The sequence below is a fragment of the Haliotis asinina genome, chromosome 6 (assembly GCF_037392515.1).
Source record: "Haliotis asinina isolate JCU_RB_2024 chromosome 6, JCU_Hal_asi_v2, whole genome shotgun sequence".
Classification (NCBI taxonomy): Eukaryota; Metazoa; Mollusca; class Gastropoda; order Lepetellida; family Haliotidae; genus Haliotis; species Haliotis asinina.
This window is the reverse complement of record NC_090285.1, coordinates 43925919-43939494: the sequence shown is the minus strand read 5'-3', so window position 1 is coordinate 43939494 and position 13576 is coordinate 43925919. Positions and strand designations below refer to the sequence as shown.

General features: G+C 39.0%; 1 protein-coding gene and 1 long non-coding RNA gene across 2 annotated transcripts; one reads left to right on the top strand and one right to left on the bottom strand.

Moving 5' to 3' along the window:
• Positions 1–345: 345 nt before the first annotated feature.
• Positions 346–3089, top strand: LOC137287119 (uncharacterized). The gene is made up of 2 exons (XR_010957016.1): positions 346–750; positions 2431–3089. It is a non-coding gene; the product is annotated as an uncharacterized lncRNA (long non-coding RNA).
• Positions 3090–3950: 861 nt separating this feature from the next.
• LOC137286767 (uncharacterized) lies at positions 3951–11012 on the bottom strand. Its single transcript, XM_067818758.1, has 5 exons — positions 10785–11012; positions 7239–7364; positions 6512–6599; positions 5643–5840; positions 3951–5029 (listed from the first exon to the last, which is right to left on the bottom strand). The coding sequence occupies exons 1-5, from the start codon at positions 10809–10811 to the stop codon at positions 4497–4499; spliced, it is 972 nt and encodes a 323-aa protein (XP_067674859.1). The 5' UTR covers positions 10812–11012; the 3' UTR covers positions 3951–4496.
• Between the last annotated feature and the right edge of the window lie 2564 nt (positions 11013–13576).

Here is a 13576-nt window from a genome sequence, read left to right as displayed (position 1 = left end):
CCGTAATTTGCGGATGCCCCATGTTTTATATACGTGACATGTATGTTCCGGGAGGCTGTACCTCGAGGCGACATCTGCTGACTCAAGCCTAATACGTTGGTATGTCAAAGTGACAACTGATGAAATATATAGTGTTGGGGTCAATTAACGAAAAAGGGGGACAATCGGTGAGAGAGGAAAGTTGAACTGAAGATATAATATATTAAAGTCGTATTTTGAAATAACTAGGTTTCTCAGATGTAAACAAATTTAATGTTTTGATAATTAATTTAGTTGTCAGGCGTTTCGCATTCGCGTGTATTCTAATGTTTCTCAGCCTGACCTCCCTCTAATTTGGATTCGTCCACGAAGACATTAAAAACTCTAATCCTCCTGGAAGGCTGAAACTCAGCATAAAATAAGCAGTATTTACATCGGCTCCCCTGTATCTGATGCAACAGACAAGATGAAGAAGATCGTCGCTACTCTCGTGTGTCTCTGTGTTATCAGCATCGCAGTCAACGCGCTCTCCTTGGACTCCATCTTGAATCAGAAGGGGAAGGACCTTTGCCAGTATTGCTCCCTCTGTTCTTATGCAACTGACTGCGGTCCAGGGTGTAGCCATGCCTTCTGTTTCTTGTGTCCCTACGCCAATCATTGCACTACTTCCTGCCAGAATGAATGTGTCTCCAGGACTACCCATAGGTCTCGATCCCCAGACATACTGGGTACCCTGTCTCGGCTCATACAAGGCTAGGAGCATGGCACAAGGTAAGCTACACAATACAATCACTCTGGGGCCCTCTGAACCGGCAAAATAGCCTTCCTAGGAAATCATTGCAGTGAGTGAGTGAGTCGGTGAGTGAGTGAGTGAGTGAGTGGGTGGGTGAGTGAGTGAGTGCCTTAACGCTGTAATTCAGTTACATGGCGTTGAGCCAGCTCACTGCATCTAAACTCAACGTATACACTTGAAATATAATCTGCGAAACAATCTAGAAGGAAATGTTACACCTTCAAAACCTGAGTCAATTGTGACACCTGCACGTGGACTCGGGTACCTGTTTAAAGTGTATTTATGTCTTGTTGAGTTACTAGTATTTGAAAGGTCGTCTACATAAGTATAGATTAGTAAGTATATATGTTTGTCTAATGAATCATGTTTGTAGGGTGTGGCATGTAACATACATTGATTTGTTTGTTTTTTAACGCCGCACTTAGCAATATTCCAGCTGAATGGCCGCGGTTTGTAAATAATCGAGACAACCTCATGGTCAACAGTATGAGCACCAATCGATGCAGTATGAATACGATGACAACCAAAACAGGCGGCCTGCCCGCCAGACGTCTCTTGTCTTTAGACGGCTCCTGTCATACGCATTAGATGCTGAGGACCTATTCTAACCAGGGGTCCACTTACTTAGGCCTCTACTATCAACTTTACAAACACTATACAGTTGCCCTAATCACTTTTTACAAAGCTTATCTTAGCACGATTGTAAGACGCCGTAGATTTTAAGATTGCAATCTTAACTAAGATCGAACTCTTCAATGGTGTAAGCGTGAATGTAACCCTATATACCATTATATACAACATGTACAGCACTACATGGAATGTGGTACAATTAAAAATACCATACAGTTTTCAACATTCTAACTATCTTGATTTATGAACCAAGAATGTGATATTGCAACTACAGAAATACCTATGCATGAAAAATATTGAATTACCACAAAATACATTCATAAATTTGGGTCTAGATTTAGTGATTTATTAATAAACTTAAAACATCAATATATAGAGAAATGTATCTTATGATATATCTCCTAAATGTATGATTTGTCAATGGTTGCCAATGCCGTTGATAACTGTTGTTTGGGTTTTTTTTTCTTTTACACAAATTTCAAATGCTCGGCAAGTGTATTTTCCTGTTTGATGAATAATACTTGTATTTTTTCTGTAATGCATAGATAAAAACCCTCGTCTCTCCTCTGACTCAATTTTAGATTTAACAATGAGGAAAAAAATTTTCTGCAGGTTATCTAATTCCAGATTGTTCTAATGATAAGGTAAGACAAAATCAATGACACAAATGTGACCGAAAGAGACTACAATGATCGTAGTTCCTTACAACCGATCCGGACCACTTGTAAGTTTCAATCGTAACTTACAATGATCTTAGCCTACACTCGCTTTGGGCACGTTGATGACGATTGTAACAAAGCCTTAGATCGTGATCTTAAGGACTTACAATAATTGCAGCGCAAATATTGCTCTGTGCAAGTGGGCCCTTGACTTCGGTCAAATACGTTAATCAGAAGGTGGCAGAAATCTATTGGTCTGAGATGGTGGATAGTATTGGCCACATTTTGTCCGCAAGGATTCCTTTATGCACAAAGAGTATCGTGATTTCTTTCAATGTTTCTTTTCTAATGTAGAGTCTCTGTTTTCAGGCAAGGTTGTCACAGAAAGCACGCTCGACCAGAAGTACTCACATCTATTGTGTGTGTGAAGGACAATATCCGTTTTATGTACGTGACGATGACGATATAACCTAGCTGTTGTCTGGTGGCTGTATTGTGTCTTTGTTCGAGAAACCCTTCACTGTCGGTCATCACTGAGATGTCATACCCGTCATCAAGAAGTAAATGTCATCGTAAAGATGTCCAAATGACGTATGTCCTCGTGAATAATACATCCGCTCACGATCACAATGAAGATATTTGTTTGTCATTAACATGGTGTCTGTCAACAGCTGTCATCATGACGATATCTAGACCCTGTTTATTCTGTATGATGACTTACAAATGACAATCACCCTGGGGACTGACGTCATCCAAAGACGCCCAGCTTCACCCAAGCACCCCAAGGATTTATTTAACAGTGGATTCCTGTGGTGCCTTTGTGTCTCTTCTAAACATCGCCATTGCACTGGACTGACAGTTCCCCATCATGCGATCCCTATTCACACTCTTTATGAATTTAATTGTAATTACGTAAGTTAGAAAGCCAGTACGAACACATTACAGTGAAATCAAAATGTAAAAATGTCAGTACCTTAAATTGTCTCTGGTGGTATACTACGCGTGCAATAAAATATATTTTTCTTCTTGTTTTGCTGTAATATTTGTGTCGTGACGGTCATGAAATTGAAAGTGTTAGTATGATCTGTGATGGACGCTGTACGGTTGCTGGTTTATAACATGAACTATGTGAGGTCATTTCTTTTAGTGACATTTAGACGTTGGAGCGGTAAGGTAGGATAACAATATATGGATGGCAACTTCTTTATTGCTGTCAGAGCGACGTTTCGGTGTAGGGTCTAACACCGTTATCAAGCAAGTGACAACGAAACGTCACTCACACAGCAATAAAGAAGCTGATGCCTTTTAGTGGCATTTAAAAGTCATTACAGACCTCTTGATCGGGTGATGAGGTGATAATCCCGAAACAGGCGGGAATGAATATAAACCGATAAAATATTCAGATCAATAAAGGAGTTATTCATCATATATTGTTATCCTTTCTGTTATCCTGTGAGATATGCGTGTAATTACATATGAACAATACATATATGTTACGCGTTATAAGAGTGTGTGTATTACAATGTCTTCATGAAAGTTTAAACACAATTTTAAAAATTCTGAAGAGAACATACCCTCTACAGGGCACCCTTTAGGACGATAACCTGACCACACGTAAATGTCTGACTGTACGTGTGTTTTCAGTCATTTCATATGATTGGTGGTAGTTAAGATATTTGTAGAAAGTTCTTCAGGGGCATGACAAAATCTCTCTTAAGGTCAAAAGACATTGAGTGAGTATGGTTTTATGCCGCTTTTTGCAATTCTACGGCGGAAGACACCAAAAATGTTCCTCACACATAGTACCCGAGTTTTCGGCGTGACGAGAGAACGCTTAGACCAATAGGCTAGCGCACAGTCCAGATCAGAAGATAAAGGTAGGCGGGTTCTACAAAGAAAGATGTCTATTTAAGAAAGACAAAACCAAATAAGTACAAAATACATAGAGTGAGAAGAATTCACTATAAACACAGCGCTAAGGTTTCTATTTCCTGGACGAGACAAATATATATACAGTTCAACTGAAAATGTAGTAGTGTAATACGGAACATAACTACTGAACATGTACTCATATTCCAGTCCATTGTATAAACCTGTACTGTTTCAAATGAATGTTAGGTTAGGGGGAGAGATGTTCAGACAACCATTACACACTATAATGGGTGTCAGTTTTCATAAAATTGGCAACAATTGGAGCATATTGCAATCAATCGTTGTATTGCCATTATAATTAGGATAGATTTTGGACATTATATACTCATGGCAAAAATAAGGGAACACGTGAAATTACAAGCATCAAAGTTTCACACACAGTGACATGTATACTTTGTGAAGAAACATGGAAAAGAATAAAGGACCACTTGTAATTTCAAGTGTTCCTTTATTTGTTTTCATGAGTATATGTGTATATCGTGAGGAACATGTCGGAGTGTGTTTCAGCCAAAATACCTGCCCGTCCTACCATAGGTACAAACCATGGTGCCACAGCGTGTTGGGCAGCATTTACCATTAAAACAGTGAGAGTCTTCCGAGCATTGGTTCCGACACCACCGATAGTACAGCACGTTTCGACATTGTCCGGGTGATACCCTATATGAGCTGGACGCCAGTAGACCACTTCTAGTCGGATATAAACCGGATCTTTTCGGAACAAAACTCGACCGCAGGTCAACACTTTCCCGGTGTCTTCCCACTACGGCAGGGCGTCTGATGGGAGTGGCGACGTGGACGGGTTTTACACCCGTGCGTTCGTTCATTAGCATTTCCCCTTGAGTGTTTACAGTTGCACCCTTTGGACGTGAGCATGACAAGGTTCCGCATGCCGTGGGGCAACACACGTTGCCATGGCTGCAGTCTGATGACACAGTGCAGCCTTTCTCACACGTTGTGTGGGTAGTGGTTGGGGGACAGTAGGTTGAAGTTGCATTCGGATGTAGAGGTTTCACTCCAGGCTGATGTGTCAGGGCCTCTGAAATGTGTAAATGTTATACTGAAGCCCATAGATGTTTGTTTTTCCTAGTTTACACTCTTGGAAGTGACACTATCAGACGCCATGTTTTAGATAGGGATACTGAAGTTGATAAATCTCTTCGTTTACGCATCATTAAAAGTTAGGATTGTAAACTATACAGAAGTATCGTGATCATTGTGAGTTTGCTTCCAATCCTAATGAAATCGAATATCTCGCCGGACAAGGTTCTGAGGGTGTCCAACTTGGAACCGTTTCAGAATAACCTGTCATCCGGCCAATCTAACTTACCAGATCAGACCCTAAGAAAATGACAGTCAGAATGTGTTTTCTAACCATGTCACCTCCAAAACGTTAACACGGGGTATTCCGAACGACAGTTACAGACTACACGCCTGATTCCGTCAGAAACCGTCGCCTCTCTCCCATTTTGAAACGAGAACTTTGTTGAGGTATATTTTCAAAGTGTAGTATGTGGCGAACACGGCGAAAGCAGAAAAGGTCGGAAAAACTGCTTAGTGACTAATGTTAACGATGCATTTCATAGGTCGGTTAAAGCACCTGTAATAGGATGTTCTAATACCTCTGTTCAGTCATAAATAGTCCAGCTTACTTTTATACTGGCATCCAAGCGGTGCATAGCAGCATTTGGACCCTTTTCCATACAAAGATCTGGTACATTTACTGCCGACTGGACAGATCGTTGACCCGTCGTCTGCACACGCGCCGAGTTCACTTCCGTCGGCGGCCATGACAGGTCGGCTGATGAAACATGGATTTACGAGTATCTTGTCGTCCACATACCTGTCACCTGGTTACAAAGAGATTGTTTGCATGAAATCTATGAACATCTAACAAAACAAGGATTTTTTAAAAGCATGTAGCGAGGAGTAATGCAAGTAATAACAATTATTATTATTTACTTGCTGCACACTTATGCCAGAATGTTGTACCCTAGACCTAGTTGAATGTTGGCTCAGTTCGAAGAACATAAATGCTCAAATATCAGAAAATGTTTCCTTAAAAATCTACCCGTAGGTTTCACTATGTACATTAATCCTTACTTTCGGTGTGTTGACAGTTGTCATTCTCTTTTATATGGTAACTTCTTGTAGAATACATTTTGTCTCATTAATCTACAGGCCGAGTGGACCGAGATCTTTTTCAAAGTACATGGTGATTTTAAAAGTTCATTTGAAATATGCTGAACTGCCTCGAAGTATGAGATACTAAAAGCAGTTGTCAGGCTCTAAACAATTTCAACTGCATCAGCACAGACGCCAAAGACAAATACCTCACAAAAGATGGAACATATCAAACAGGTTTTCATTCACTCAAGAAGTCACCAGCATATTCTCAAGCAAACCGTAGTTAACTCACACACACATCCGGAATATCCTCACACTGGCCACGTAAGATTGCTGATGCGGCAATTAGCAATATTCACTCACTATGCTCACAACTACAACCTGCAACACTCACGGATACAGCGTGGCACCAGGGGACACGGGGGGATGAGGCACTGACTCTGGATGATGCGGCAAACTGACCCCGAGGAACACGTCATCGACTGCAAACATTAAACTGTAGATGTGGCATAATGCATCTACTCTCTCTATCATAGCTGTGTACTACACCAGGGTCTGTTTTCAACCTAGTACTGACTGACCGAGTATAGGTTTACGCCACTTTTAGCAATATTCCAGCAATATCACGGAGGGGAAGACCAGAATTGGACTTCACACATTGCATCAATGTGGGGAATAGAACCCGGGGCTCCTGCGTAACGGGCTAATCCTTCAACCACATGGCTTTCCCCACCGCCCCTACAATGTGTTGTTAACGTCTTTAATATATATGTTAAATGTCTCATATCGGCCAGATGCATACACAGACTGACGATGAAACAATTGGATTTGACATTAAGTTGGACCTGATTTGACCATGATCTATATTGAACAAAATAAGTTAGGGATATCGATATTTTTATGGTTGATATTTCGTAGGTGTATCAGTGGATAAATAAACCATTATTCATACCTTTAAAATTTACATATATCTCTAAAAATATTTGTCCAGTATAGATTTGATGTAAAATATTGTAAATGACGTACTGTGAATAAAATCTATATCTATTCGAATACGTTTAATGGTGGTAACACATGTCTTATTGAAGAGGAGAGCTCCAAAATTCCATTCCATAATTCACCTTGCATGGGTCATCACAATCCTTGGTGCTCTGCGAGAAACTTGGGACACGTTCGCCTATCCCCCGGATGTGCATGTTCGGTCCAAAATACTGACTAGTCGCATGACCGACTACGGTGATCGTCATCTGGCGGTCACATGGAAAGATAGCAATAATGATACTTGTTGATTTTATATTTTACATTTTTAACAAATCTTACTATCAATTCATTAATATAGAGACGTTTCTCCCACATCGTCGCGGTTCATCGTTGCCGTTGCTTGTCTTACAGGTCGAATAATGTCCCTTTGCTGACAGGATCCGCTGGCTGTTATGTTTAGTCCTTGATTGCTGTTGCGATGATGACTTACCACTTGCAAGACTTATACACACTTAATATAACACTACGGTACATGCGTAGGACAGGCATTTTAGCATGTCAGTATTAATTCGACCTATATGGGAAGGTAACAGCATATATCAGCTCGTGTAAGTATACCTATCATTAATATAATAAAACAGAAATGATTGATGGGTTGCATACCATGATATGAGTGTATGAGTATGGTTTTAGACCGCTTTTAGCAATATTCCAGCAATATCACAATGGATGACACCAGAAATGGGCTTCACACATGTACCCATGTGGGGAATTGATCCCGGATCTTCGGTGTGACGAGCCAAACCTTTAACCACTAGACTACTCCAATAATAATACACAAATATCAGCCGAACCACTCTCATGCAAACACAATTTGTACAAATGTTTATTTCTACAGAATGCTTTTATCGTTCGTTCGTCGTATAATGCAGCAGTTAGCAATGCGTGGCTGAATAATGGCGATACACATGCAACGCCATCTGCACAAGACTAGTGACTGACATCAATGTCACACACAGTACATTCACTCATTACTGAGGCTCTAACATATAAGACGTACACTTGAGCTGATGAGTATTAATTCGCGTGATGGTGACCTCATCACAAAGTGTTGACATCATTACAAAGAGCTGACGTCATCACAAAGTGGTGAAAACAACTCATGTCCGTATACTGACACCACACATACTTGATTGACAGATCACCTAACACCATGAACCTGCGGTCAGGTGGACCCGTGCCTGCTTTATGACCAAGCGTCACAGACTTCGAGCCCTTCTTCCACAAAGACAATAAATCATCACAGTGGGGTCCGTCCATAAATCTAAAACTGTCCAGTTTGTGAATTACTTTATTAGTTTCCCTATCTATCGCATTAGTTGTTTTATTTCTAACTCATACTTCCTGTAAAAGGACTAATCGTAAGTTTAAAGTTAAATTTATTTAAATGTCACATATTTACTAATATTATTTTGTTTCTATAGTTTATGCATCGCAATTCAGAAAGTTTGGACAGCTCTGCCTTTGCCTCGCTGCCTCTCTCTTAAAAGTGAATTATGTTATTGAAATAAATTACTGATTCACTTTACAAATTATATTTATCGGCTAGGTTGATAATATTTCTCATTCATACTTCCTGGAAAAGGACTAAGAGTAAGTTTAAAGTTACATTCGTTTTGGTGTCATGTCATTAATAACTGAATTTCGTTTTCTGTAGTTTCTTGTTGAAGCAAATTACTAAGTAGCGGGTTACACTATTATTCAATAGTAATACACGAGTAGTAATTATGAGCACCGTGGAGTAATGTTACGATGTTGCTAAACAAATCACTGTAACTGCGTCCCGCAAGAAGCTGTTTAAACTTGTGAAAGTCAGAATGTACATTGCAACATTATGGGAAAAAGGTTGTTCCGGGTCACAGTCAAATGGTCACAATTATCAGCCAAAAATCAAATTCTTATTCTACGCGGGGAATTAAGCAAAATGGACATGATGTTTCATTAACTTGTCTCTGTCATTGTTATTTACGACAGATATTTTACTAATTAGCTAATAAGTCCTTTGGGAGAATTATGTAAGATTTCCAATCCACGTTTGGTTGACAGGTGCTATACACCTCTCCTTGAACAGATGCGAAAAAAAGGGTTTACCACATTCAACATCCCGATTTGCCTACACAATACCAAATCCAAAATCAAATAAGTATTAAACATGTAACTTCGACCGTCCAAGAACAACGGCCACCGTCATCTATCTCATATTGATATTAGTCCACCCTATTCCAATCAACCATATTTTCCTAACATAATAATTACATAATAACCTCAAATACCATTGCATTAAACTATGCCCAAGACACCAAAAGCCACAAAGCTACTATAAAAGTAGGTGTACGTGTACTCTTATTTGAATATTCAAATATTCAACTGCTTCCTTTACACTTAATCCAACTAAAAACAGGTAAAAAGTGACACCCTGAATCCGTTGTCCGGATTTCGGTTCTGTCTATCAATGTGGCTTCTGAAATTTACTGACACGTGGTGGGCTACTTGCAGATGCCATACACCTTCATGGAACTTGAAATTCGTGTTCCCTCTACTGTCATGAATTGGGCTTTCAGTAATAAGAGAGAAAGACCATGGTAGAAGAGTCGATTCCCCACAAATCGAAACTATGAAATAAGTCGAATGTATTTTTTTAACAAACTTCACAGCTCGGATCACTATTCACAAAACAAGTACACTAAATGGTCCCACTGTTTCCTGTAAGCTTAAATTGTCATTCTGAGTTTCAACCTACTTATTTTTACAAAACGGAGATGTTATATCCAGTCCTGTGAACAGTTCATCCAATCACGCATTACTTGTAACCGTCATGTCAAGAGAAAGTGTGTTGGGTCTGCCTTAAAGCATATCGCATTTATTAAAACTAGTTCATGTGTATGTAAATACGACTTCAACGCGCATAGCATATTCTATTTTCTGCTTTAGCGTGGTTGCGACACATCGTGGTTCCGGCTTGCCAATACCTGGGCAATATAAGGTATACGCCCCTATTTGGACGATGGCTGAACTGACACGTACAAAATTGGCTATTGGATGGTGATGGTTTGAATAATGGTATCATAACTGTGTCTTTACACTTTTCACTTTTTTTAGCGTTTTGATTGCCACTCACTGTCTTTTGATTGCCACGCATGTAACCATATGCACTACTATCAATGAATCCAGTAGCAGTAGTAGTAGTAGTAGTAGTAGTAGTAGTAGTAGTAGTAGTAACATTCGGATTAAGATAGTAGCCTGAAACAACGTTAATGGGAAATGTTTTTTGTGTTTTTTGTTTCAAACCTCTTATAAAGCGATAAAGTTATAAAGTTGTATGAGAGTCGTGCATTAGTCCACGTTCAGTGAGCAAGAGTATGATATTAACGAATTACGAATCAAATTATATTTCATAATCCGTACAAAAGAATGAATGAAATAAGCTAATGATATTAAAAGTATATTCCGATAAAATACGCCAAATTCTGATAATCAAACAATTTTGAGAAAGATGCATTAACAGAATGCAAGTTGTCTCAACTAAGTTCTACGTAGAGCCACCGAAGAAACGAAAGGAGATCTATCCTTAAATATCTATGTTGCAATAGCTACGAGCTTTGTACTAAAGATCAGTTTATACTCACCACACACAATGTCATCTGAACAGCCATTGTTACACGTCTTCACAACAAAGCCCACCTACAATCATTGCCATGCCTTTATACATGCGATGCATCCTCACTATACGGGAACACATCAATAAACGTCACCCCCGTGGAGGGAATGTGGACGAACGCACATGTATATGGTAATGAAAGCGAGGCATGATGATTCCCGCGGTTTCCAGGGAATATCATCTGCGACTGTAGACTGGAAATTTTCATTGCAAATGGCGTAATTGATATTGCAAATCAGTGCAGACATCCAAATGTTTAATGTCCTTAAAGTCACCAAGTACGAATAGGTCAATGAAATAACTCTCCGCCTGGTTTCATCCTTGTCGTTGCACTTGTATGGCAACGAGAACATCATACCGGTGTTTCTAAAGACTATGTCGATGACATACATAAAAGTAATCATTATGCATTTATGGCTGATGTAGATGGTTACCGCCTAAAACCCCGTCATCCCATAACCCCTACAGCTCATAACAACAAAGTTCATGGTCCAGTGCACTGCCAATCTCCTGTCTGTTACCTGTTTCATACAATGGCCTAAACTAACTCTTAGTCTCGGAATACATATGATTTGGATTGTCGTAAATAGATATCCATTTAATTAGAAAAGGGGCACCGGAGAGACCACAGATTCAGAACCAGGAGAAATTAGACTTCATCTAGGCAGGGAGACTCTAACAGTGATTATCCCTGATTTACTTCTTTAACATTGCTTCTTTATGTGAAGATAACTCTCAAATGGGAGACACGCGAAGGTCCGGGGTAGACCTTCAGCAACCCATGCCTGTCATAAAAGGCGACTATGCTTATCGTAAGAGGCGACTATCTTTGATCTGGTGGTTAAGCTCGCTGACTTGATTGACACATGTCATCTGTTCCCACCTGCTCATGTTGTTGATCACTGGATTGTCTGGTCCAGACTCAATTATTTACAGACCACCGCCACATAGCTGAAATATTGCTGAGTGCAGCGTTAAATTCAACTCCACTCAACTCAATTCAAATAGGATTTTGGGTGCTACCACTATATGACATGACAAACTAAATATTGCGAACACTAGCCATACTGGTGTAATGTTAGTTTGTTTCCTACATACCGAATCATCTCAAATTAATTACCTCAATTTACTTTCTCCTCCAACACTAATATAAATGATATCATTACCACTTGCAAATTCTCTCAGTGTGTACATCAAAAGGCTACAATGAACGAGTTCAACGTTGAATTCATCGTAAATAGATAAATTTTTAAAACCCTACCAACAACAACACACTCTCGGTCCCTTCTCATCTGTATACTCTATGCAATTTAATGGATCGCTATCATGGAAAACATGCATGCAACAACCTGCAGATAGACATCCATTAAATCTCTTCCTTGAGTATATATGTAGTTAATATTTAACTCAGTTTAACATATCCAATAAATCTTAAAGTGAGTGAGTGAGTTGAGTTTTACGCCGCACTCAGCAATATTCCAGCTATATGGCAGCGGTCTGTAAATAATCGAGTCTGGACCAGACAATCCAGTGATCAACAACATGAGCATCGATCTGCGCAATTGGGAACCGATGACATGTGTCAACCAAGTCAGCGAGCCTGACCACCCGATCCCGTTAGTCGCCTCTTACGACAAGCTGAGTCGCCTTCTATGGCAAGCATGGGTTGCTGAAGGCCTATTCTACCCCGGGACCTTCACGGGTCAAAAATCTTAAAGAACACTATGAAGAAAATGAAAGCGTAAACAAAAAGTATCACTGCCACTTGTTTATCTCCTGTCACTTTAGTCTGTCCACTAACATTGATGCACGTTTGATTGCACCATTATTCTGTTACGGATCCAAAACATGGGAAACCTACTACTGTCAAATTATTGAAACTGTGCACAACAGAATTTATCTCACCTCACACATGAATGTCGCTTTCTGACTGACTAAGCGCTATTCTATTATTTCCAATGTACTCCTCTTACAGGCGATGTATTATCTTCAGTGTACGCTGCTGGGAATTCCGAACTCATTTCTTAAATATACGACAAAATGTTATCGATGTTAACTTCTTCGTAATTGTTTTTTCACAACGTTTCTGGGTTATTCTTTCCACTTCGTCAGATGGATGCTAAGTAACAGTTAAACAGTATATATATATATATATATATATATATATATATATATATATATATATATATATATATATATATATATATATATATATATATATATATATATATATATATATATATATATATAATATATATATATAATCCATATATAATCAATTAGACGCAAGGCTTCACCAATCATCGGCTAATCATCTGTAACAGCATTATCCCACCTAGTATCTTAGCTTTTGTATATTGTTAGTCTATCATCCCCCCATCATAGTACACCAATCAAACACACTGGCTTCTTTTGATTAATCCATATATATATATATATATATATATATATATATATATATATATATATATATATATATATATATATATATATATATATATATATATACTAGTAACCTACATGAGGCCAGAGTGGTGTGATTGGTAAGCATGTATATACAATTAAAACATAGCAGGTGAAAAAAAGGATTAAAATATACAAACAATGGTATGGTGGATTAATTAAAAGAAGCCAGTGTGTTTGATTGGTGTACTATAATGGGGGGATGATAGACTAACAATATACAAAAGCTAAGATACTAGGTAGGATGATGCTGTTACAGATGATTAGCCGATGATTGGTGAAGCCTTGCGTCTAATT